This window comes from Strix uralensis, chromosome 19 (genome assembly GCF_047716275.1).
Source record: "Strix uralensis isolate ZFMK-TIS-50842 chromosome 19, bStrUra1, whole genome shotgun sequence".
Lineage (NCBI taxonomy): Eukaryota > Metazoa > Chordata > Aves > Strigiformes > Strigidae > Strix > Strix uralensis.
This window is the reverse complement of record NC_133990.1, coordinates 6,123,984-6,148,823: the sequence shown is the minus strand read 5'-3', so window position 1 is coordinate 6,148,823 and position 24,840 is coordinate 6,123,984. Positions and strand designations below refer to the sequence as shown.

Below are 24,840 nucleotides of genomic sequence, written 5' to 3'. Positions count from 1 at the left end.
GAGGGCGGCGGCCGCCGGGGGCCATGAGCGCGGCGGCGGCGGCGGCGGCGGCGGCGGGGGGGGGCGGCGACGGCGGCGGCGGCCCTGGGCGGCGTCGGGGCGGCGGCGGCGGGGGGAGCCCGGCGGGGCGGCGGGCGGGGGGCGGGCGGCGGCGGCGAGCCCTGCGCTCCCTGGGCAGCCTGGCCGGGCGGCTGCTCCGCACCTGGGCGCGCCTGGCCGGGGGCCGCGGGACCCGCCGCGCCGCCCCGGAGGATGACGAGGGAGGGTTCCGGGGGGGCGGCCCCGGCGGGGAGCGGCGGCGGCGGCGGCCCGGGGCGGCGGCGGGAGGGGGGAGCGGGAACGGGAGCGGGGGGGAGCGGCCGCCGGGCGCGCAGGGGCTGCGGAACCACGGGAACACCTGCTTCATGAACGCCGTGGTGCAGTGCCTCAGCAACACGGCGCCGCTGGCCGAGTTCCTGGCGCTGGGCCGGTACCGCGCCCGCGGGGCCCGCGCCGAGGTCACCCACCGCCTGGCCGCGCTGGTCCGCGCCCTCTGGACCCTCGACTACACGCCGCAGCTCTCGGCCGAGTTCAAGGTAACGGCCCCGCCGCCCCCCGGTACCCCCCGGCACCCACCAGCATCCCCGCACTCCCGGCACCCACCGGCAACCCCTTCCCCCCGCACCCACCGGCGCACCCCGGTACCCCCAGCACCCCCCGGTACCCCCAGCACCCGCCAGCATCCCGGTAGTCCCAGCACCCCCGGCACACCCTGCTTACAGCACCCCCCCGCACCCCTCGCACCCCCCAGTACCCCCAGCTCCAAGCACCCACCAGCACCCCCTGCTCACATCACCCACTCCCCAGCCTCATCCTCCCTGTCCTGCCGGACACCCCCAGCCCCGCTGTCCCCCCCAGCCCCGCTGCCACCCCCCACCTCTGGCCGCGCTGCCTTCACCTGAGCTCTGACCCCCCCCAGGACATCGAGCTCCCAGCCCCGTCACCCCTGCTGGGCAGCCAGGGCCCCTCCCGGGTCGGGGTTTCCAGCAGCCAGACTGGTCCTGCATGGGCAGGGGCCGGGGTACCCACTGCTCCCCCCCCACCCCCTTTCCCAAGGACCTGCCTGTCTCCCTTCCCTGCCTGGAGGGTGGCAGCACCCACCCCGCAGGGGCTGCCGGGGTGCTGTGGGTGCTCCTGGGGGAGCTCATTGCCTTTAATTTCCTTGGAGCAAAGTAACCAGCTCTTGCGGTGCTGAGCACAGGATTTCCATGCCCTCTGCTCCCAAACACGCACATTCCTTGGGCGCACAGCAAAAAAACCCCAAAACCTTCCAGCCTTTGCTTTGAATTTCCTCCCTCCGGGTCGTTATCTGCTTCTTCCGTGAATCTCTACCTTTTTTTTTTTTTTTTTTTTTTTTAAATCTGCCCAAATAAGATTTTGAAATAAGAACTGAATCTGTGACTCATTTTGCTTGAAGCCCATCCGCGGTGGCCTTGCTCCCTCTGCTTGTACCGGGATGCCTGTACCGCCGAGAGCGGGGTGGGGGTGAGCGGGGCGGGTGGCCAGAGGGGTCTCGGCTCGGGGTGTTTCCCAGCAGTGCTGGAGGTTTGATCCCTGTCCCAGCAGGTCCCAGTGTGCTGGTTAAAATTAGCCACGGACGGTTGGGGTTTAACCTGATCTTAAAGTCCATGCGGGTGTTTGGGGCTTCTTCCTCCCAGTGCTGGTTTTGGGGCTGAGCTCCCCAAATTGTCCTTTCCTGGCTTTGAGCAGCCACCCCCAGCCCAGGCTCAGAGATGGGGACTCCCAGCTCTGCCTTTTGGGGTGCTCCCTTGGCCCCCTCCCTGGGCTGCCTGCCGGGAGCAGGACTCCCAGCCCCTTGCATCCTGCTTTTTTGGGGCCAAGGACCCATCCTGGCTCACGCTGCTCCCCCGGGAGCTGCTTACACAGCTCTCATGGGCTGTTGGCACCCTGGCATCTGCTGGTGGCACACACCCCCGGCCGAGCCCTGGGGCCACCCGGAGCCCAGGCACACAGCACGGCCTTCCCAGCCCCGTGGAACCCCCCATAAGGGCATCGAGCCACTCGCCTGATGGCAAAATTAATGCTAATTAGCCAAAATGCAGCATGGCCGGTGGCTTGATGGGGGCAGGCAGAGTGCATGGCTTTAGGGCCTGATCCAGGCATGGGTGAAGTTGTGGGACAGGGGGATGCTCTGTTTGATGGGGCAGGGGGTGCTGCTGTTGGTGGCACAGGGACCTCAGGGTGCCCAGGGGGAGCGTCATGGTGGTTTCATGGCCCCCGTGGCTGCCCCAGGCTCGATTCCTGGGCCGTGCATGGAGCTGAGGGGGAGAGGCAAAGATGGGTGGGATGCACCAAGGAGCCCCATCAGCACCTCCTGGGGATCCCCTGCAGGGCCAAGGGTAAAGAGGAGAGGGGGCGAGGGGCGGGCAGCCTCAGGCAGGGGGAGCTGGCAGGGCTTTGGGTGGAGGGGCAGAGCCTGGCAGGGCAGGCAGCACCCCCTCCCCAGCACTGCCCTCGGGGCAGGGGGGCTGGTGGGAAGCTCCTGACTCCATCAGGGACATCTCTGGTCCCCTCCCTGGTCTCACCTGCTCCGCTTCCGTCAGAGGGTGCTGAGTGCTGGGCTCCGATGGGCTGAGCATCCCCGGTTTTGGGATGCAGGAGGTTTGCTCAGGGGCTTTCCTCCTGCCTGTGTGGGCAGGGCAGGCAGGGCTGGCAGCTCCCCTGCCCACGAGCCACACATTTGTTTCTTTGTATGAACAGCCCTTGTCTCTTCCAGGGACTTGGGTGGCTGGGCTGGCACTGCCAGCATCGCCTGGCTGGGGAAACTGAGGCACGGGGAGGCACTGGGCTGGCTGCTGGGGATGGGGTGGCAGGGGCAGGCAGGGCCTGGGGGAGAGCTGCTGCCTGACGAGTCATCCCAGTGCTGGGAATTGCCTTCCCGTGGCTGTTACACTGAGTTGATGCTGTCAGCATGCAGGGTGGGTGACGCTGGTGGGTCCCTGTGGGCTGGGCTTGCCCATTTGGGCTTTGTTGGGGTGTGCTCTGTCCCCTTGCCCACAGCAAGCTGTCCCCTCCTGGCCTCGTCGTGGCACCCAAAAGCTGTGACACCACGGTGATGGGCCACGGAACTGCTGTCTTGGCCATTGTGCCAGTGTCCCCACTGCTCTGCTGCCCCCAGGGTGGACGTGGTGTCCCTGCAGGGGCAGGACGAAGGCAGATGCTGTCGCGGGCAGGAGGCAGGGATGGGTTTTGGTGATGGGTGCTAATGAACCAGCCGCTCATTAGTGCCAGACAGCCCGGCCCGTGGCTCAGCGCCCTCCCTGCCCGTCTCTTGCAGAACATCGTCTCCAAGCACAGCTCACAGTTTCGGGGCAACGCGCAGCACGACGCCCTCGAGTTCCTGCTCTGGCTGCTGGACCGCATGCATGAGGACCTGGGTGCTGCCTCCCCTGCCCAGCAGACCTGTGTCCCTGAGGAGGTGGGTGGCCCCCGCCGGGGTGGCTGCACACCCTGGCTTGTGGTGGGGGTGTCTGTGACAGGTCTGGGACTGGGGAAGCCAAAATGTCCTGGGAGGGGGCGGGTTGGAGTTGCCCCCCCTACCCCGGTATGGGATGGGGATGCGGGTGGTGTAGTTTGGCTGGTGTAGGGTGGGAGGATGGTGGGGTCCGGGTGCTGCGGGGCTGGTTGGGGTGCTGGAACAGCATGGGGGTGTCAGCAGGAGCTTGTCTGGCTGAGCACCCCGCTTCTGGTGGGCACCCTAGTTCTTGGGGTTGCTCGGGCAGGAGGAGGTCCAGCCCCCCTGCCCCTCCCCGCCTGCCGTAATTACAGCGCTCGGAGGCTTTGCTGCTGGCAAAACAAGTAATTAAGTCTGCCTCCATCCATCTGTGGCATCGCCCTGCCTGCCTGCCTGTTGCAGCGGATGGATTTGTGCAGCCGCCGTTTGCTGCCTCGGCGTGGCCACGCGCTGTCCCCGCTTTGGGGGTGATGCTCAGCTTGGGTCCGGGGTGCCCAGGAGCAGCTTCATCCTCCCTGTCCCCTGCCTGGGCCATTGTGGCTGTAGCTGAGGGGGGTCCGGGGTCCCCCCTGGCCGCCTCCAGCCTCACACAGGCAGCTCAGCCACGGTGCCTATTGCCCAAGCCTCTGGCCGGGGCAGCCTTGTGGCTTCCAGCCCTTCTTGGCTGGGGCACTGCAGCCATCCCTGCGCTGAGCTGAGCCGTCCTCAGCCCTGCCTGCCTTTCCCCAGAGGCATATGGATACCCCGGGGTGGTCGGGAGGGCGCGGCAGCGGGCAGCTCCCGTTGGTCCCGTGTTAAATGCGAGGTGCCCACGCCTGCCCCGGGCTGGGGCGTGATGCCGGTGGTGCCGTGGCAGTGTCCCCCCTTTGTGTCCCCCCAGCGTCCTCGGTTTGGCTCAGCCTCCCGCAGCCCCTCACCACAGTCCCAGCCCCTTCCAGGACATGTGTGCCCAAGTCCCCGGGGAGGGGGTGCCCCGTGGGGGTCATGAGCCTGAATAAATGGGTTTGAAGTGTCTGGATGGAGCTGGACACACACCTGCCCGTTGTGGTTTTGGGGAGCAGGGGCTGGGGGAGGAGGGTTTGTGCAGATATTGAACGATGGGGGTCAGGGGGACGATGTGCTCCTGGTCAAGCCCATGCTGAGGCTCAGGGATGGGGGAAGCTCAGCTGGTGGGAGACAGAAGATGGTGTTCAGGGCATGGAGCCGGGCAGGCTGAGGGGGGGAAATACCATCCTGACTGGTCGATGGATGCCCCCGAGGTGTCTGTGGTGGCACCCAGCGGGCTCTGGGACTGCCCGGGGGGGACCAAGGCTTGGCTGCCAGGAGGGTTGGAGGAGGAGGAGGCATCCATCCCGTTGGGTTTTGGGGGGGATTTCAGGGGCCACGTGGTGCTCAGACACAGTCCAGGTCCCCTCTGTGCCCCACCAGATGGACCGTGGCCCCGGGCAGACCATAAGGACACGTCAGGCTCAGCAGGACCTGGTGCCAGCAGATGGCATGAGGAAAATCCGCCTCCCGGCCAAATGCCTCATTGATTTTCAATCTTACTCATTGTGACACCAAAATCTCCTTGTCTTACCCCAAAACAGCCAGTCCTTTTTGCAGCATCTCTTCTGCCATCTGGCTCTGCATGGCCATAGCTGGGGGTGAAGCCGGTGGCTCCTGTCCCCTGTGTGTGGGGACGGGAGCTGTGTGTGGTTCCCGGGGCAGCGGGCAGGCAGGGGGATGGCAGGCAGGATGCAGGCAGGGAGGTGTGGGCTAACCAGGCAGGTTTGGCTGTGTAAGATGGCCACATCCTGGCGTCCCAGCTCCCTGTGGAACAGAGCAGAGGACTCTGCTCTTCCTGGGGTCCCTGACTCGGGGTGTGGGAGCTGGTGCATCAGGCCTGGAGAGAGGTCAGGTGTCTGCAGTCACCCCACTGTCCAGGGCCAAGCTGGGGGACGTGGGGAGGTGGCCGAGGGGTGGGTTGGCAGCGGAGCAAGCGCTCCCCACGGCTGCCTCCCCTGCCAGCTCCAGGGATGCCAGTGGAATGGGTGCTGCTCCCCCCGCCTGCGCCGGGCACGTGGCCCCTGAGAGCCCAGCTCTGGGGTTCGGAGTGCCGGGTGCTGTGCCTGGGCGCTGGGTGCTGTCTTGTGCTGGGTGCTGTGCCTGGGCTTGACGTGGCCAGCACCATGCTGGGTGCTGTGCCTGGGCTTGCTGCTGGTAAAGGCACTAGGGAAACATGCAGCAGTGGGGCTGCTTTTCTGGGAAGCTCTGGCAAACCTGCCTGGGGGGGCACGGTGCCAGCCAGGGATTCTTTTAGCTCCCTGGTTCTGGTGATTTGCATGTGGTTAACGGGCCGAGTTTGCCTCAAGTGGGTGCAAGCACAGGAACGTGTGCACCTACTCCAGGGGCCTGTGACACGGACATGGACACGCACACAGACACACGGACACACACACAGACACACGGACACCTGCTCGCTGCAGCGTCCCCCCATCTCGCCCGCCCACACCCCAGCTCCCCGCAGCACGGCCGCTCCCAGCTCCCAGGGGTGCGTTTCCTGGCACAGTGGGTGCAGGCACTGCCGACCCTGCGGGCGTGTGCCCGTGGGCACTGGGGCTCCTGCGGGGAAGATGTTGTAGGGGACCAGATTTCCCCTCCCCAAGCTTTCCCCTGCCAGAGGTGCTGCTGCGGGCACCCGCTGACACCCAGGATTTCCCTCCTGGAGCATTTCAGCCGGGCTCAAATGTGTTTCCAGCTCCAATTCACAGAATCGTCTAGGCTGGAAAAGCCCTTGAAGCTCCTCCAGTCCAACCATTAACCTCACACTGACAGTTCCCAACTCCACCAGATCCCTCAGCGCTGGGTCAACCCGACTCTTCAACCCCTCCAGGGATGGGGACTCCCCCCCTGCCCTGGGCAGCACATTCCAATGCCCAACAACCCCTTCTGCAAAGAAATCCTTCCTAAGAGCCAGTCTGACCCTGCCCTGGCACAGCTTGAGGCCATTCCCTCTTGTCCTGGCGCTGGTTCCTTGGCTCAAGAGACTCCTCCCCCCTCTCTGCACCCTCCTTTCAGGGAGTTGTAGAGGGCCATGAGGTCTCCCCTCAGCCTCCTCTTCTCCATTCCTTGGTGTCCGGAAGCTCCGGGATGGTTGGATGGGCCGTACCCCAAAACTTCCCCAGGAGAAGGCGTGTGGGGAGCCTGGAGGGCTGGGCAGGGGTGGCTTCGGCATCCCCTTCAGCCTGTCCTCGTGCCGTGGGGACGCCGAGGCTGGGCTTGATTCACTGGGCTGTGTCACTAGCCCCTCAGGGGTGGGGGGTCACCTCTCTCACCCCACTGTCTCTTGCCCCCGCAGCCCGGCGAGGATGGGAGCGGCGGTGCCAGCGGTTCCCCACCGCCTGGCCAACATCCCCGCGGGCAGAGCTTCGTGCAGAGCCACTTCCAGGCGCAGTACAGGTGAGCAGGGAGCTGGGTCCTGCGCGGCCGCGGCTGCGCTTTGTGCTGGGTGGCACAAAGGGAAGGGGCGAGCTGGGGGGTGCTCAGCCCTGCAGAGAGGCTCCAGCCATCTGGCTGTCACCAAAATGGGATAAAAGGACTTGTCGACACCAGGGGGATGTAGATAAGCAGACACACTCCTTTAGTAACGGCCGGGTGCGCAGGGGAGTCGTCTCACCAACAACGCACACCTGACTCGTGGAACATGCTGATTATATAGGATACAGTCATACATATTAATCAAGTTCTCATACATAATCATGTGAACTCCCATAACTCATTTTCTTATTCCCACCTCTTCCCGGTCGTGCGCACTTGAGTCCTGAAATGAGTCGGGGGCTGCTTTTGCGACCACCACGGACTGCTGACTCGAAAGAAAGACCCCCCAGTGTCCTTGGCTCAAGGACTTTGGCTCACATTGCAATTTTAACATGCTCCGAGGGCCTTTCACAATGCGACTTTTAAAACACCTGGTCTACAGGGCAATAAATCATCCTCACCAGACAGTCTGACAACGGGACCTCGTCCAGCAACGTTGTATGGTGACTTTAAACTCAGTACAACATCTCTATGACTGCTTAAAACATTACACCACTATCTTTTATAAAAACTGAGATTTCTGTGAGATTCCATTTAATTGATTAGTCCTAATCATTCCTTATCAAAATCACCAAAAATCATCAACTTAAATTAATAACAAATTAGTAACAAGCAGTAACAGGGCCATTTCTCACTCCGCTTCAACACCAGCAAATACTTTTCCAAGTGCTGAAAAGGACACGGGGAGAGTCAGAGCCCAGATCCCCGTGGCAGCGAGCGGGGTGTCCTGACCTCTCCCCACCCACTGCAGCCCCGGGACTCCCAGTAATGAGCTGAGGGAGGGGCCCAGTTAAGATGAAGTTGGGGTTTATCTGCACGGTGCAATGCTGGCAGCGTTGTGGGTGATGGGCTGGAGGGGTTAATTGTTTTATTAAGGACTGATCCAGAGCAGGGTCTGAACCGCATCCTGGGGGCAGTTTTTGGTGTGTGTGGATGCTGCTCCTTGGGGTGAGGGCGCAGAGGGTGTCATCAGCCCCATCCAGTGTCACCTCTTGGCATGGACTCGGACACGGGCAGACCCCAGCCCTGCCCCACCCACCACACACCTTCCCTGGGCATTTCACCCCCCCTGTCTTTAGACACCCCACCGCCCGCTTCGCCTTGGCCCTAACGAACCCTTAAGCACTTCCCTTCATTATCACCGTCCCAGGGTGGGGAGAGCCACCAGGAGATGGCTTGTGCCAGGAGAGCTGATTTTGGGACAGCCGATTTTGCACCGCGATAGCAGTTCGCTGGCAAAATCAAGGCGGGTGCTGAGCTGGGAGGGCTCAGCCTGGGGAGACGGGCAGGGCTCGGGCAGGGGATGCGCTTCCTCCTGGCTGTCCTCCACCAGCATGAGTTGGGGATGAAGGGTGTGGGTGGTGGAGCAACCCAGTAAGGCGTGGTGCCCCTCAAGGGTCCATACTGGGACAAGTAGAGTTTAATATCTTCATCAGTGACACGGTGGGGTTGAGTGTGTCCCCAGCGAGTTGGCAGGTGGCACGTTGAGGGAGGGGCCATGGTGGGGTGGAGGAGTGGGCCCATGTGAACCTCATGAAGTTCAACCAGGCCAAGTGCAAGGTCCTGCCCATGGGTTGGGGCAATCCCCAGTACCAGCACAGACTGGGTGGTGAATGGAGAAGGACTTGGGGGTACTGGTGGATGAAAAATTGGATGTGAGCTGGCAATGTGCGCTCACAGCCCAGAAGGCCAACCGTGTCCTGGGCTGCAGCAAGAGGAACGTGACCAGCAGGGCGAGGGAGGGGATTCTGCCCCTCTACTGAGCTCTGGTGAGACCCCCCCTGCAGTGCTGGGTCCAGCTCTGGGGCCCCCAGTCCAAGACAGACATGGGCCTGTTGGGGCGGGTGCAGAGGAGATGGTCAGAGGGCTGGAACATCTCTGCTAGAAGGACAGACTGAGAGTTGGGGTTGGTCAGCCTGGAGAAGAGCAGGTTCCGGGGAGGCCTTATCGTGGCCTTTCACTATAGAAAGGGAGCTTCTAAGAAAGGTGGAGAGATGTTTTACCGGGGTCTGTAGTGACAGGACAAGGGGCAACTGTTCTAAACTACAGGAGTGTAGGGTTAGACTGGACATAAGGAAGAAATATTTTACAGTGGAGGTGGGGTTGGTGAGGCCCTGGCACAGGTTGCCCAGAGAGGTGGTAGATGCCCCATGGTTCTGTCACAGGACTCAGGATAGGGGTTATCCCAAGCCTGTCCCAGAGGGTCAGCATGGGGGTGCCCCCACGTATGGGTGGTGGGACACCCCACATGTTCATCTGGCTGAGACTCGGGATGCTTGGGTGGGCCAGCATCTGGCCACCCCGTCCCCATGCCATGGCACTGCAGGCATGAGGGGACACATCTGGCATCACGAGTCCTTCCTTCTCTCTGAATTAATCCCCTGCTCTGTATGAAGAAAAGGCGCTTTAATTATCCACCCCCTTCCGCGTACCAGAGCCTGTCTGTGTGCAAAAGGATTTATTAATTTGCGCAGCTGCTTCCTGGGGAGCTTGGTGGCTCTTCAAGGTGATGGATAACAAGGCCTCAGGATTTTGATTTGGTTTTTAATTTATCTTTCCCCTTTTTGTTGAATAAAAAGGAGGAAAAAAAAAGAAATAAAAAAAGACAGAATTAAAAAGAAGTAGGAGGTAAGGTGGTTGTTGGCATTAAAGGTTCGTTTAAGCCAGGCTTTGGCGGAGCATCTCCTGTGGGAGATGGGGAAGGCTCCCCGCTGGTGGGGGGACCTGGTTCTCCCCGATGTCCCTGTGCCCCCCAGCAGAGCGGACGAGTCCCCCATCACTGTCCCAGGGCTGCCCTGGAGCCAGCGGCTGTGCTGCGGCCGGGACCGGGGGGCTGAGCTGGCAGCCCCGGGGAAGCCAGTGGCGTCCAGTGCCGGCAGACTGGGAACGGGAGTGCTGGGAGTGCCACCGCGGTGGGTGCAGGATCTGGCCCTGTGGTGGTGGCAGGCAGCTGGTTCCCAGCAGGTGGCTGGGGAGTGCGGCAGGACCGTGGTGTCCCCTGGGTGCAGCTTGCCAGTGGGATGGTCCCCAGCCGGTGCCACCACCACCTCTGCCTCTGGCCACGGGTGCCAGGGCGGGCAAGGAGCCAGCATCACCACCTCCTCCCTGCAGCCCAGCCACAGCCCTGCTTTTCTGGAGGGGTCCTGTCCCCTCCCAGCACCTCAAGGCATTGTCCTCACTTAACCCCCACCTGGGTGGGATGGGGTCACCCCAAAGCCTCCAGGAACCAGAAGCCACCCTGGACTCTGCGAGCCCTTGGGAGGGGGAGCAGGATTTGGGGGGTTTTCAAGGCCACAGTCACGCATGAGCGTGGGAGACCCCCCCCAGCCCTGGGATTTCACTCTGTCTTCTCTAGCGTCAGTTACTGTGGGCACCCTTGTTAGGTTTCAGAGTGAACAGACCATTGGGCTGGGCAGGCAGGTACAGACCATGGTCCCTCGCTCTGGCAGGAGGTCGTGCAAACCCTGTGTGATGCTGGGGCCATCCGAGCCCTGTGGGATGTGGTACCCAGGATGCAGTACGGGTGGCAGGGCGCTGCAGCCCCAGGGTGGGGACTCTGGGGGTGCCGCCCCCTCAAACGGTGACGCGCCCCGGCTGTGTTTCACAGGTCCTCCCTGACGTGCCCTCACTGCCTGAAGCAGAGCAACACCTTCGACCCCTTCCTGTGCATCTCCCTGCCCATCCCGCTGCGCCAGACCAGGTCAGCCGGGCCCTGCACCTCCCCAGCCGCTCGCCGTGAGAGGCACCGCCACCCAGCAGCGGGGTTTTGGCTCCAGTGGGAGTAATTTGCATATTTGGGGGTAAATAATTAGTGTGGGAGGTGGTGGAATGTTGGGATGGGTGACAGCCACCACCACAGGAGCTGTCTCCAGTGGGTGTCAGAGCCGCTGGGGCAGGACGTGGGTCCACGCGGCGTGGCCGTGAGCGGTGTCAGGTCTCAGCGTGGCGCGCGGGGGCTGTGCCCGCTGACGTGTGTCCCCCCCTCGGTGTCCCCAGGGCTCTCAACGTCACCCTGGTGCTGCAGTGCGAGCGCTGGCGGTTCGTGCGGGTGGGACTGGCCGTGCCCCTGCTGGGCACCGTGGCCGAGCTGCGGGAGATGGTGGCACGGGAGGGACACATCCCCCCGGAGCAGGTAACGGGGCGACGGGGGGGGGACACACACACACAGGGAGGGGACCCACCCCCTGGGGGACACTGAGGTGCTGTCCTGTCCTGCAGGTGATCCTGGCCGAGGTGTCCCCGCGGGGCTTCCTGCGCTCCCTGGGCGACGCGGAGGAGCTGGGTGCTGCTGGGGAGGGGGCTCCCCTCTACGCCTTCCAGCCCCCCCCTGCCCGCCACGCAGGTACTGCCCCCCCCTGCCCTGCCATTGGTTAGCGGCTGCCTGCCCGCGCTGCTCTGATTGGTTGGGAGCAGCTTGTGCGGCACTGGGGGTGGTGGGAGCGTCGCCAGGATTGGTGGGAGGTGGTGGTTCCCCTTCCTGTGATTGGTGACTGGGAGGTGCGCTGTGATTGGTGGGAGGTGGGTGTGCCCTGCTGTGGTTGGTGGGAGCTGTGTCCTCTCTGCTGTGATTGGTGAGAGACTTATCTTCCCTTCCCCGCCCCAGCCTCATGATTGGTTGGAGGCAGGTGTGCTCTGCTGTGATTGGTTGGAGGCGGGTGTGCTCTGCCGTGATTGGTTGGAGGCGGGTGTGCTCTGCTGTGATTGGTTGGAGGCAGGTGTGCTCTGCTGTGATTGGTTGGAGGCGGGTGTGCTCAGCCGTGATTGGTTGGAGGCAGATGTGCTCTGCTGTGATTGGTTGGAGGCAGGAGTGCTCTGCTGTGATTGGTTGGAGGCAGGTGTGCTCTGCTGTGATTGGTTGGAGGCAGGAGTGCTCTGCTGTGATTGGTGGAGGCCGTGTCCCTGGGCTGTGGTTGGTGGGAAGGGTGGGGGTGTGGGAGGCCGTGCTGCAGGCAGGGGAGCACAGGCAGCGCCCAGCAGCAGGCAGGGTGCCCGGGCGGTGGTGAACGCCTGTCCCTGCTAACCGAGCCCCCCCTGGACACCCCGCTGCGGAGGGACGGGGGGCCGGGCGCTCACCCCTGCCCTGCCCGCAGGGTGCCCCCGCAGCCTGCCCGCCTCCCCCGGGGCGGCCCAGCCCGAGGGGCAGCGCCTGCTGCCCGCCGCTGCCCGCTCCTCCGACTGCCTGCACCGCGGGGCGGGCGGCCGCATCCTGCTGCTGCTCTGCAACGCGGCGGGCACCGGCCCCCAGCTCGCCAGGTACCTGCCCGCCCTGCCTGCGCTTTGCCTGTGCGCGCCGCCCTCCCTGCCTTCCCCCTACGGCAGGAGGGTGGCGCGGGGGTGGCCCCCCTCAGCCGGGTGTCCCCCGCTGTCCCCAGGTTTGGGCCGCCGCTGGTGCTGCGGGAGGAGCGGGGCGTCTCCTGGGAGCAGCTCCAGCAGAGCATCCTGGCCCAGCTGCGGGCCCTGCTGCGGGGAGAGGTGCGGGCGCAGGTGAGCTGGGACGGGGTATGCCACTGTCCCCTCCCGGGGCACGCTGGCCCATGGGCTGTCTCCGTGGGTGGCCGTTGGTGTCTCCATGGGTGGCCGTGGTGTCTCCATGGGTGGCCATTGGTGTCTCCATGGGTGGCCATTGGTGGAGCTGTGGGTGGCCGTTGGTGTCTCCATGTGGCCATTGGTGTCTCCATGGGTGGCCGTTGGTGGAGCCGTGGGTGGCCGTTGGTGGAGCCGTGGGTGGCCGTGGTGTCCCCATGGGTGGCCGTGGTGTCTCCATGGGTGGCCATTGGTGGATCTCTGGGTGGCCGTGATGTTTCCATGTGGCCACTGGTGGAGCTGTGGGTGGCCGTTGGTGTCTTCATGGGTGGTCATTGGTGGAGCTGTGGGTGGCTGTTGGTGTCTCCATGGGTGGCCGTTGGTGTCTCCATGGGTGGCCATTGGTGGAGCTGTGGGTGGCCGTTGGTGTCTCCGTGGGTGGCCATTGGTGGAGCTGTGGGTGGCCATGGTGTCCCCATGGGTGGCCATGGTGTCTCCATGGGTGGCCATTGGTGGATCTCTGGGTGGCCGTGATGTTTCCATGGGTGGCCGTTGGTGGAGCTGTGGGTGGCCATGGTGTCTCCATGGGTGGCCATTGGTGGAGCTGTGGGTGGCCGTTGGTGTCTTCATGGGTGGCCATTGGTGTCTCCATGGGTGGCCATTGGTGGATCTCTGGGTGGCCATGATGTTTCCATGGGTGGCCGTTGGTGGAGCTGTGGGTGGCCGTTGGTGTCTCCATGGGTGGCCATTGGTGGAGCTGTGGGTGGCCGTTGGTGTCTCCATGGGTGGCCATTGGTGTCTCCGTGGGTGGCCATTGGTGGATCTCTGGGTGGCCATGATGTTTCCATGGGTGGCCATTGGTGGAGCTGTGGGTGGCCGTTGGTTTCTCCATGGGTGGCCATTGGTGGAGCTGTGGGTGGCCGTTGGTGTCTCCATGGGTGGCCATTGGTGGAGCTGTGGGTGGCCATGGTGTCTCCATGGGTGGCCAAGGCACAGGCATGAGCGGTTGTGGTGGCACCATCACTGGCTGTGGTGTCACCATGGGGGACCATGGGGAAGCTGTGGATGGCTGCAGGGTCGCTGGGGGTGGTTGTGGTGGTCCCAGGGGTGGTTGTGGTGTTGATGCTGGTGGTCACTGGGGGTAGCCATGCTGTCCCCGTGGGTGGTCGTATTCACACTGCAGGCAGCCAGTGGTGGCACAGTGGGTGGCCAGTGGTGTCCCTGTGGGTGGTTGTGTTGTTGCTGCGGGTGGCCACAGTGTCCCTGTGGGTGGCTGTGGTGGCCCTGGGAGTGGTCACGTTGTCCTGGGGGTGGCCAGTGGTGTCCCTGTGAGTGACCATAGTGTCCCTGTGGGTGGTTGCGTTGTCACCGTGGGTGGCCACAGCTTCACCGTGGGTGGCCGCAGTGCCACCCAGCTCGCACGGCAGAGCGCCCCCAGCTCAGCCGCCCTCCCCAGCACCCAGGTGCCACCATCCCACGGGCACTGGTGTCCCCGTGCTGCCCCTCTGCCCCCCAGCCACACTGCAGCCCCATGTCCCCGTCCCCACGGGTGTCCCCTGCCAGCCCAGCCACAGGGACCAAAGAAATCTGATTTTGGGGGCTTTTTCTGCACGGCTCCCCCTGGGTATTGTTGGGGGGCGGGGGGGGCTCTGCCCCACAACCAGCCCCACAGACCCCTCTCCCCTTGCAGGGCGCGGGGGCCCTCTTCCGCATCCGCCTGGCTGGGGGCTCAGCCCCCTGTGCCTACCTGTCCCCACAGGACCCCCGCCCTCTCTGCCACCCGGCTGTCGACAGGTAAGGGCGCTGCAGGGGCAGGATTGTCCCCAGACTGTCCCCTCGTTCTCCGGGGGTGGCCAGTGGTGTCACTGCGGCTGGTCACAGCATCCCTGTAGGTGGCCATGGTGTCCCTGTGCGTGGTTGTGTTGTCGCCATGGGTGGATGAGTATGTCCCTGTGGCTGGTCAGTGTCACCATGGGTGGCCACAGTGCTGGCCACTCCATTCCCCAGGGACTGGGACCTCAGCCCCATGTCCCCACCATGGGTGCTGCATGGGGAGGTGGTGGCCATCCCTCGTGCCACCACAGGGTGGTATGGAGGTGGCCCCATGGGGATGGGGGGGCTTTGGGGGGCATCTCGCCTCATCCTCACCCCCCAGAGCCCTGCAGCTGAGCGGGGCGGGTGGCCCTCCCCACGTGAAGCTGACGGTGGAGTGGGACATGAGCACCAAAGAGCGGTGAGTCCCTTACCCCCAGGGGTGGGTGGGGACACCCCAGCACCCAGGTCACCCTCCCTGACTCCCCCCCCGGCGTCATGTCCCCCCCACCCCACACAGCCTTTTCGGCAACATCCAGGAGGAGGTGGTGCAGGACGCCGAGAGCGTGCGGCTGCAGCAGCAAGCGCACCGGCAGCAGCACAGCTGCACGCTGGACGAGTGCTTCCAGCTCTACACCAAGGAGGAGCAGGTACCGCGCACCCCGCCAGCCACGCAGGCAGCGGGCACCCTGCCTGCACCCTGCCTGCACCCTGCCTGCACCCGGCAGAGCCGCCGCCAAGCGCAAGCCCTGCCCACAGCATGGTGGCTGTGGGCATTTGCGGTGCTGGGGGTGGCTTTGGAGGTGGCAGGGGGGGTGTTGGGGAGGGAGGTGACATGGCATGTGGTGTCCCCAGCTGGCCCCGGACGATGCCTGGCGCTGCCCACACTGCAAGGTGCTGCAGCAGGGCACGGTGAAGCTGAGCCTCTGGACGCTGCCTGACATCCTCATCATCCACCTCAAGCGCTTTCGCCAGGTGGCTGAGCACCGGCACAAACTCACCACGCTGGTGAGGTTCCCCCTGCGGGGTCTTGACATGGCCCCCCATGTGGCGCAGCGGGGCCAGGCCGGCGGACAGCTGTTGGGGCGCTGGGCGCCCTGGCAGCCCCCCCTCTGCCTGCCCCCGAGCTGCCCCCGTGACTACCTCTACGACCTCTACGCCGTCTGCAACCACCACGGCAGCATGCAGGGCGGCCACTACACCGGTGAGCGGGGCAGGGGGCGGCGCAGGGGGCACGGCAACAGGGTGGGGGACACTTCAGGGGGCATGGCGTTGGGTTGGGGGGCACCTTGGGGGATACACTGTGGGGTACAGCGTGGGGTTGGGGGGAAGCTCGGGGATGTGCTGTTGGGGACACGGCACGGGGGGGCCAGCAGCAGAGGGGACACGCAGGGTGGCGTTGCAGCCACACCAGGGCTGCCGTAGCGCTGGGATGTGCCCCCCAGCAGCGTCCTGCACCCCCAAGCTGGCCCTGCACTGTGGGACTCACGCTCCCCACTGCACCCTGGGGCTGGGGACGGCCAGGTCAGAGCCTGTGTGTGTCCCCCCCCTCACCCCCTGTGTCTCCCCTCACCCCCAGCCTACTGCTGCAACGCCCTGGACGGGCGGTGGTACAGCTACGACGACAGCAGGGTGGAGGGGGTGCAGGAGGCCGAGGTGAGCACCCGCAGCGCCTACATCCTCTTCTACCAGCGCCGCAACGCCACGCCCGCCTGGTCGGCTGGGAGCTCCGTCAGGGGTGAGCACCCCCCCTCCCTGCCCGCCTGCACCCCACCAGCACCCGGGCACGCGTGGCACGGCTGCGCGCACCCACGGCCGTGCCCACAGGCACACGGAGCATGGATGTGTGGAGCAGAGCCACACACGTGTGCGTTCAGCACATGCACACACGTTGGGGGGGTGTGTGTGCGCACACCCAGCGCAGCCGTGTGTGTGCACAGTAGGGTGCTGGCATGCACAGAGCACTAACGCGTGTGCTGCGGACACATGTGTGCACATGGACATGCGGCTGCGCCGGTTCATGGACACGGCAGGCGTGTGTGTGTGCACACACGGACACACGTGCACACCCCTGTGGGGATGGTTTGGCAGGCAAGGGTGTGCAAACGCACACAGACAGTTGCACACACCCCCTGACACACGTGCACACCCGTGTATGGACAGTACAGTGGGCACATACACCCACAGCGTAGCCAAGTGTGCACCGCGGCACGCACGGTGTTGCACACACACGTGTGTGAGTAGGCACAGTCCCACCGCCCAGCCCTGTGCACATGCGTGTGCACGCAGGGTGGTGGGCAGAGCACGGCTGGTGTGAGCAGCGCAGTGGGTGGTATCCTGGCTTGTATCAGCCATAGTGTGGCCAGCAGGGACAGGGAAGGGATCTCACCCCTGTGCTCGGCACTGGTGAGGCCGCCCCTCGATGAGTGGGTTCAGTTTTGGGCCCCTCACTCCAAAAAGGCCATTGAATGACTCGAGCGTGTCCAGAGAAGGGCAACGGAGCTGGTGCAGGGTCTGGAGCACAGGTCTGATGGGGAGCGGCTGAGGGAACTGGGGGGGTTTAGTGTGGAGAAGAGGAGGCTGAGGGGAGACCTCCTGGCCCTGTACAACTCCCTGAAAGGAGGGTGCAGAGAGGGGGGATGAGTCTCTTGAGCCAAGGAACCAGCGGCAGGCCAAGAGGGAATGGCCTCAAGCTGCGCCAGGGCAGGGTCAGACTGGCTCTTAGGAAGGATTTCTTTGCAGAAGGGGTTGTTGGGCGTTGGAATGGGCTGCCCAGGGCAGGGGGGGAGTCCCCATCCCTGGAGGGGTTGAAGAGTCGGGTTGACCCAGCACTGAGGGATCTGGTGGAGTTGGGAACGGTCAGTGTGAGGTTCATGGTTGGACTGGAGCAGCTTCAAGGGCTTTTCCAACCGAGATGATTCTGGGATTCTGTGATTCTAAAACAGCCGCCCAGCTCCTCCTCCATCACAGTGTGGGCATCCCCTGGCATCTGTGGGTGCACCCCCACCATGTGCAGGAAGCTGCTGCCACACGCTCATCACACACATGTGCACGCACGGCTGGTCGCAGCCCCCAGCTCCCCCGTCGCTGAGCACCCCGGGTGCTGCAGCAGCGGCCACCCCAGGTGCGGGCAGGGCAGGACCCCCCCGGCCCCGCCGTCCAGCCCAGCCTCCCGCTCCCCGCAGGCTCCACGGCCTCCTCGCTCTCGGACCACTGGCTGGCCCGCCTGGCCGGCAGCACACGGGACACAGTGGCCACCCGGGGCTCCCCTCCCGGCACCCCCGATGCCACCACCGCCCTGGAGAAAGGTGACGCTGAGCACCCCCTCCCCACTCCAGCACCTCGGGGGGTGGCTCCCAGATCCTCCCACTTCTTATTTTTCTCATTGCAGGTGGCTTCGAGGCCAGACCCTTGGTGCGGGGCGTCCAGGGCCGCAGCCTCAGCGTCAAGCTCTCGCCCACCACGGGCCCCCCCAGGGCCGTGCCCCCGCGCTGGTCCTTCGCCTGCAAGGAGCGGGGCCGGCCGGGGGTCCCCGGGGAGCTGGTGACCTACCTGGAATCAGGGCGCCGGCCCCGCTGCACCCGCCGCTCCCTCCTCCCGCTCGGCACTGGTGGGGAGAGTGGCCCCGACACCCCCGTGGCCCCCAGCCCCACGCCAACTGGCCCCCCGAAACACCCCAGCAAGGGGCAGGAGGAGCCGGGCACCCCCCGCGCCCCCCGCCAGCCCCTCCGTGTGCCCGTGCTGCGGCGAGCCGCCAGCGCTGGTGCCGAGGGGTCCCTGCGCCTGCCCCCCAAAAGCCAGAGCAGCCCGGGGCGGAGCGGGGAGGGGACGGGGGGGCTCCTCTGCCATGGGCTGCCACGGCCGGAGGGGGACACAGGTGTCCCCCTGGCACGACTGTCCCCTGGCACGGCGGCCATGGCACGCTCGCAGAGCTCGGCCAGCCTGCCCCCCCGCCCCAAGGGGGGCCTGCGGCGCTCAGCCTCACTGGGTAGGGGTGCGGGGGGACCCCCCCTGCTCCCCCGGGGTCCCCCCGGGGCCACGCTGCAGCGGGGACGGCAGCCCACGGGCTCACTGTGCAGCCCGGCTGTCCCCGAGTCCAGCTTCTGAGCCTCAGCCAGTGGGCATCCCCCCCACCCCCGGGGCAGCCCGAACTCCTGAGCTGGGGGCATCCTGCACTGAGGGCTCCCAAACTGGGGGTGCCCCAAACTGGGGGTATCTCAACCCAAGGGCTCCCAAACAAGGGCATCCCAAAGCAGGGTCATCCTGAACCAGGAACAGCCCAACCCGGGGGCTCCCAAACCACAGCGTCCCAAAGTGGAGGCATTCAGGTATCCCAAAGCTGGGGCATCCCAAATCGGAGGCCCCCAAACCAGGGGCTCCCAAACTGGGGGTGTCCCAAACTGGGAGCACCCCGAACCAGAGGCTCCTAAATCAGGGCATCCCAACCCAGGGGCGTCCTGGGGGGCATCACCCGCTCGCCCCCCCCCCATGCCCCTTCCCAGGGAGCGGCCGGGCACGGGCTCAAGGCTCTGCCAGCTCTAAGATGTGAGAGTATTTATTGTACCAGGAGAGTTTTATTCAGAGACGCTTTTTGTTTTCTAAAAGGCGACTATTTTGGGGGGGCGGGCGGGTCCCCCACACCAAGGTCTATGCAATACGCGATTCCTCCAGCCAGCTTTTGTACGCGGGGGCTGCGGCCCCACCGCCGGCGGTTTCTATTAAAGACACGTGAAAGGAGCCAGGTGCGGTGCCTGGGGGGAGCATCTGTCCCAGGGGATGTGTCTGGGGTGGGAAGGGGCTTCATGTCCCACCGGTGGTGGTCCCGGTACTGGGGTGTGTGCTGCGGATGGGGGTGGTGGGGACCAGCCTGGGAGCGGGGCTCGGTGGGGCCAGTGGTGGCTGGATCCTGCCCCGGCATGGGGGGAGGTCTGGGGCAAGGGGGGGCAGCACCAGGAGCATCGGACTCGTGGTACCACGGGGCTGCGCCTGCCAGGGCAGAGGAACCGCCGGTGTGGAGAAACTTGGTGCAGCCACAACAGGAGGCAGGGACAGAGAGATTGGGAAGGTGGAGGTGGAGGAGACAGGTGGAGGAGGTGGGACCAGGTTGGAGGAGACAGAGAGGGGTGTGGAGGAGGTGGGGTTGGGGTGGAGGAGATGAAGGTGAGAGTGGAGGCGGTGGAGGTAACGGAGGAGCCAGGGACAGAGATGGATGTGGAGGAGCTGGAGGTGGAGATGGAAGATGCAAGTAGGCTTGGGCTGAGGTGGAGGAGATGAAGGAGGAGGAGACTGTCCTTGCTGAGGGCTGCTCCAGGCCAAGGCCCTTGCTGTGACCCTGCTCTTCCGAGCAGGGACCACCCCAACTCCAGCCTAGCCCCACCCCACAGGACCAGGACCCCAACATCCCTCACCGACCCCACCCCACCATTTTACTCCCCCAACCCTCATCCACCCCCACATCCTCCCACCAAACCTCCCCCCCCCCCCCACCGCCACGGCGCTGCCGGTGCCGACAGGCATTAACCAAACGCTGCCGGGCAGGTCACAGCGAGTGGCACATGGATTTATTGATCGCTTTGGGGTGCTGGTGCCCCCGGGTGCCCGCCTGGGGCGAGGGGCACGGCGTGAGCGGGGCAGGGCGGGGGGGCGAAGCGCTGCCATTTCCATCCTCCCTCTGTGCACCAGGTGGGCGGGAATGGCTCCAAATAAAACAAATCTCTATATATTTTTTCTATATATATATACAAATATATAATATATATATATCTCTGCCGATATATATATATATCTCTCTTATCTCTCTGGAAAGGATAAAAGGTTAATTTGTCTTCGCATGCACAACCAAAGCCACCAACCCACGGGGACAGCGGGTGCTGAGGGACGCACGCCCCCGCCCGCCGGCACCCTGAGAGCCCGGGGGGGCCACATCCTGCGTCCCCAGGTTATTGCTGGTCAGGTCCCGTCCTGCTCCGGCAAACAAGCAGAGGGGGAAGAAGCTGAAGAAATGAAATCCCGCTGCAAAGCGCTGGTGAGCTCCTTGTCACCTGGCCGTTTTCCAGAGGCACCCGCCGTCAGGGCACGGAGGAGGCGGTGGCATCACCCCAGGACCGTGGGTGCTGCGGGGTGGGGGGGGCACAGGCACCCAGTCAAAAGGCAAAGTCTGGATAAGGCGAAACACAAATAAAGAACAGCGACCGCCCCCAAACCGGGCGCTTTGCCACCCAGAACTGGTGTGCTGGTGGCCCTCGGTGGCCGGTGCTGGCCTCTGGGTGCCGCAAGGATGAGCTTGGGGACAGGGACACTGTCATAGGGCTGTGCTCTCCGATTCCTCTTCCTCCTCCTGCCGGGTGACCGAGCCCGGCCCCGAGAGTCTCTGCGGTGCCTCCGGTGGGTCCCGGCACAGGGCGGCATCTGGGGGGACGTGGAGGGAGGGGACCTCAAAACGGAGCAGACCTGCGGGAGGACAGTGATGGGGGACGCTGTGGCGGGAGCTCAGTGGCAGGACACCTCGCCGGGGCTGGCACCGTGTTAGTGCCATCACCAGGGATGTCACCACCGGTCCCTGCCCTGTGCCACCCCATCCTAGCCAGAGCCTGTGACACCTGTCCCGATGGCCACGCTGTCCCCACACGCTGCCTGTCCCCCACGACTCTCTGCTCTGCTCCCACGCAGTGCAGGTGACACTGCTGTCCCCTCTCCCAAGGGACCCACAGGGCGAGGCAGCACATGTGAGGTGACAGAGGGTGACCCACAGCCCGAGGCAGGCGGTGTCGGTGTCACCGCTGTCCCTTGCTGGGAGCGCAGCAACTCACCTCCTGCTAGAAAAAGCCCTTCTGCCTGCGCCTGCCAGACCCTGCTGCCAGCTCAGGGACCCCGCGATGGGGCAGAGGGAGGAGCAGACCCCCCCGCCCTGCGGGACCCCGTGGCCAGCTGGGCCAGAGCCGGGGGGCTTCCAGCCACGCCCAGCCCCACGCTCCCCCGGCCTCTGTGTCCCCAGGTGTGCCTGGAGCCACCTGGCATTCCCTGATGCCACCCTGGGACACAGACACATCCCCCCGCCCCCCCAAAAAACCCAGGGACAGAGAGGTCAGGACAGCAGGAACAGTGGCACAGGCTCCTGGTGCTTCCCAGGGGTGATGTCACCTTCCTGGGGACACTTCCACTTTTCCAGGGATGTCATCACTTTCCTGAGTACATTGCCACTATCCCAGGGATGTTGGCACCTTGCTGGGGACATCACTGCCTTCCTGGTGACAGTTTCACCTTCCCAGGGTCATTATCACCTTCCCAGGTACACTGCCACCTTCCTGGGGACATCACCACCTTCCTGGGGACATCACCACCTTCCCGAGGATGCTGCCACCTTCCCGGTGACAGTTCCACCTTTCCAGGGACATCGCCACTTCCCCATCACCTCCCCAGGGACATTGTCACCTTCCTGGGAACAGTTCCACTTTGTCAGTCACTGTCACCTTCCCAGGTACACTGCCACCTTCCTGGGGACAACACCACCTTCCTGGGGACATCACCACCTTCCCGAGCATGCTGCCACCTTCCCAGTGACAGTTCCACCTTTCCAGGGACACCGCCACTTCCCCATCACCCCCCCAGGGACATTGCCACCTTCCTGGGAACCTTCCTGGGGACACTGCCACCTTCCTGGGGACATCACCACCTTCCAGGAGACAGTTCTGGCTTTCCAGAGACATTATCACCTTCCTGGGGGACAATGCTACCCTCTTGGGGACACTGCCACCTTCCTGAGTGCACCACCACTTTCCCAGGGATGTTGCCACCTTCCTGGGGACATCAGCACCTTCCTGGTAACAGCTCCACTTTGTCAGCCTTTGTCACCTTCCTGGGGGACACTGCCACCTTCCCGGGGACACTGCCACGTGCATCACCACCTTCCCAGGGATGCTGCCACTTTCCTGGGGACATCACAACCTTCCAGGGGACAGTTCTGCCTTTCCAGGGACATTGTCACCTTCCTGGGGGACACTGCCACCCTCCCGAGTGCATCGCCACCGTCCCAAGGATGCTGCCACTTTCCTGAGGACAGTTCCACATTTCCAGGGCTGGTGTCACCTTCCTGGGGACACTGCCACCTTCCAGGGGCCACCCCCCCCAAACCCCGTGTCCCCCCTCCCTCCTCCGCGGTGCGGGGAGGGGCCGCTCCCGGTCCCCCCCCCCCCGGGGTTACCTGTCAGCGCGCCGTCCCCGGGGCCCGCGGCGTCCGGGCGGGGCAGCTCCGGGGGCTGGGGGGGGCCGGGGGCGGCCGGGGGGGGCTGGGGCGGGGGGGGCAGCACGGGGCGCGGCCGCGGTTTGGGGGTAGGGCGGGACTTGGGGGGGGCACCGGCGGGGGAGGGCAGGAGCGGGGGGGGCGGGGGGGGCGGCGGCGGAGGGGCGGGGGAGGGCGGCCCGGGGGGCGGGCAGGGCCCCGGGGGGGCGGCGGGGCCGTAGGGCGAGGGGGTGCTGGGGGGGGTGGGGGAGAGGCTGGCGGGGGAGGGCTGCCCCCCCCCCTGCTCCCCCGCGGCCGCCCGGGGCGGGATGGGCGCCAGCTTCTTGGCCACTGCGAGACACAGACAAGGGGGGGGGGGGTCAGGGTGCTGGGGGGGGGTCACACCGAGCGGGGGACCCCCCCCCGCCATCCCCGACCCGCTCCTACCTTTGCGCAGGGCGGGCGGGCTCTGCTCGGCGGGCGGGGTGGGGGCGGTGGCGGGGGGGGGCGGCTGCGGCGCGGTGCCCGGCCCCGGGCTGCCCCGGGACTGCCCGGCCCCGGGGGGCGGCTCCTTGGGCCGAAAAGTGCTTGAAAGGAGGCGGGAGAAAAAAAGAAAAGAAAAAAGAAAAGAAGAGAAAAGAAGAGAAGAGAAGAGAAGAGAAGAGAAGAGAAAAGAAAAGAAAAGAAAAGAAAAGAAAAGAAAAAAGAAAAGAAAAGAAAAGAAAAGAAAAGAAAAGAAAAGAAAAGAAAAGAAAAGAAAAGAAAAGAAAAGAAAAGAAAAGAAAAGAAAAGAAAAGAAAAGAAAAAAGAAAAGAAAAGAAAAGAAAAGAAAAGAAAAGAAAAGAAAAGAAAAGAAAAGAAAAGAAAAGAAAAGAAAAGAGAAAAGAAAAGAAAAGAAAAGAAAAGAAAAGAAAAGAAAAGAAAAGAAAAGAAAAGAAAAGAAAAGAAAAGAAAAGAAAAGAGAAAAGAAAAGAAAGAAGAGAAGAGAAGAAACATGAATCAAAAATAAAAAGACAAGAAAAATGGAAAGAAATGAAAAATATAAATAAAATAAAAAAATAAAACAGTAATGCAAAATTTTAAAAATGCGAAGAATTAAAATAAAATTTAAAGAAAATTAAAAACCAAAACAAAATGGAAATAATAAAAATAAATGAAAAAATAAAAAGTAAACAAAACCAAAACATAATAATAAAAATAAAAGAAAAATAAAAGTACGGTAAAAAAGAAATTAAAAATTAAAACAAAATAAAAAATAAAAATAAAATTAAAAAAATAACAAAATAAAAAGGAAAATTTTAAAAGCAGTAGAAGAAAGAAGGGAGGGGGTGAGGTCCGTCCCGCCCCCAGCCCCCCGCTGCCCCGCGGGCAGAGGCGGGAGCGCAGCCCCGGCCCGGGGGGTTCAGCTCCAGCCCCGGCGCAGCCCCCAGCCCGCTTGTGCGCGACCCCCCCCCCCCCCACCCCCCGGCACCCCTGTGGCCAGCGGTGACGGGGCCACCGAGCCCCCCCGGCCCCCGGTTTGGGGTCGGATCCTGCGGCTGCCCCGGGGGAGCGGGGCCGGGGGGCCCGGGGGGGCGGGGGGAGCCCGTTTTGGGGTCAGGGCCACGGGGTGAGGGAGCGGCGAAGCTGGCGTCAGGGTGAGGGGCGGGCAGCGAGGAGGAGGAGGGGGGGGGGAGGAAGGCTCCGGCTGCAGCCCGGCCAGAGGGGCTGAGCTCAGGGCTGGGGACGGGGCCAGGACGGGGCGGGGGGGACCCCAAGGCGGGGGGGGTGGCAGACGCCAGGTGACCCCCTGCTGCAAAATGTCCAGAAACACCATAGAAAAAGGCAAAAAGCAAACCCAAATGGAGTTAAAAATAATAAAAGAGCAGAAGGGTTGGCAGGTGGGGAGCTGGGGAGAGCGGTGGCAGAGCCCCCCTGGTGCCGAAGGCCCCCCCTCACCGCCTCACCCCACCACGCCAAGATCCAGCCCCACGGCACGACCCACCCGGGGCTGCCACCCCCACCCATGGGTGCCCCCCAGGGCAAAGCTCAGCTCCCCTTTTTGGGGCAGAAAAGTGGAATTGAGGTGTCTTCTCCCACCTGGCCTGTGCAAATTAAAGTCGGACACAGACCCTGAGCAGAGGGAGGGCTCGGGGGATGTCGGGCTCCTTCGGGCTTTTCCTTGCACCTTCCTTGCCCCCCCCCAGCCCCAATT

At 64.0% G+C, this 24,840-nt stretch overlaps 2 protein-coding genes across 4 annotated transcripts in view; one reads left to right on the top strand and one right to left on the bottom strand.

The window, feature by feature from the left end:
• The first annotated feature begins 23 nt into the window (after nucleotides 1–23).
• USP43 (ubiquitin specific peptidase 43) lies at nucleotides 24–19,165 on the top strand. Its single transcript, XM_074889088.1, has 15 exons — nucleotides 24–575; nucleotides 3,338–3,478; nucleotides 6,855–6,955; nucleotides 10,701–10,793; nucleotides 11,090–11,225; nucleotides 11,312–11,435; nucleotides 12,184–12,346; nucleotides 12,466–12,577; nucleotides 14,307–14,410; nucleotides 14,772–14,849; nucleotides 14,949–15,078; nucleotides 15,284–15,632; nucleotides 16,008–16,166; nucleotides 17,614–17,736; nucleotides 17,820–19,165. Exons 1-15 carry the CDS (start codon nucleotides 24–26, stop codon nucleotides 18,533–18,535), a joined length of 3,081 nt encoding a protein of 1,026 aa, XP_074745189.1. The 3' UTR covers nucleotides 18,536–19,165.
• Nucleotides 19,166–19,967: 802 nt separating this feature from the next.
• The window catches only part of ARHGAP44 (Rho GTPase activating protein 44), a 31,375-nt gene continuing 26,502 nt past the window's right edge, over nucleotides 19,968–24,840 (bottom strand). For 2 of the 3 annotated variants that reach the window (XM_074889290.1, XM_074889288.1), the window contains exons 19-21: nucleotides 23,094–23,233; nucleotides 22,629–22,997; nucleotides 19,968–20,878 (exon numbers count right to left, since the gene is read on the bottom strand). In XM_074889290.1, the coding sequence (XP_074745391.1) occupies nucleotides 20,730–20,878; nucleotides 22,629–22,997; nucleotides 23,094–23,233 (658 nt within the window). In that variant the 3' untranslated portion in view covers nucleotides 19,968–20,729. The remainder of the gene's footprint in view (nucleotides 20,879–22,628; nucleotides 22,998–23,093; nucleotides 23,234–24,840) is intronic. The other variant, XM_074889289.1, reaches the window with a different exon arrangement.

Bases quoted from the DNA above. Each gene is read 5' to 3' on its own strand.
- USP43 (XM_074889088.1), top strand. From the start codon at position 24: ATGAGCGCGGCGGCGGCGGCGGCGGCGGCGGCGGGGGGGGGCGGCGAC. The intron at 11,226-11,311 runs GTAACGGGGCGA...CCTGTCCTGCAG, and splicing joins GACACATCCCCCCGGAGCAG to GTGATCCTGGCCGAGGTGTC. The intron at 15,633-16,007 runs GTGAGCGGGGCA...CCTCACCCCCAG, and splicing joins GCAGGGCGGCCACTACACCG to CCTACTGCTGCAACGCCCTG.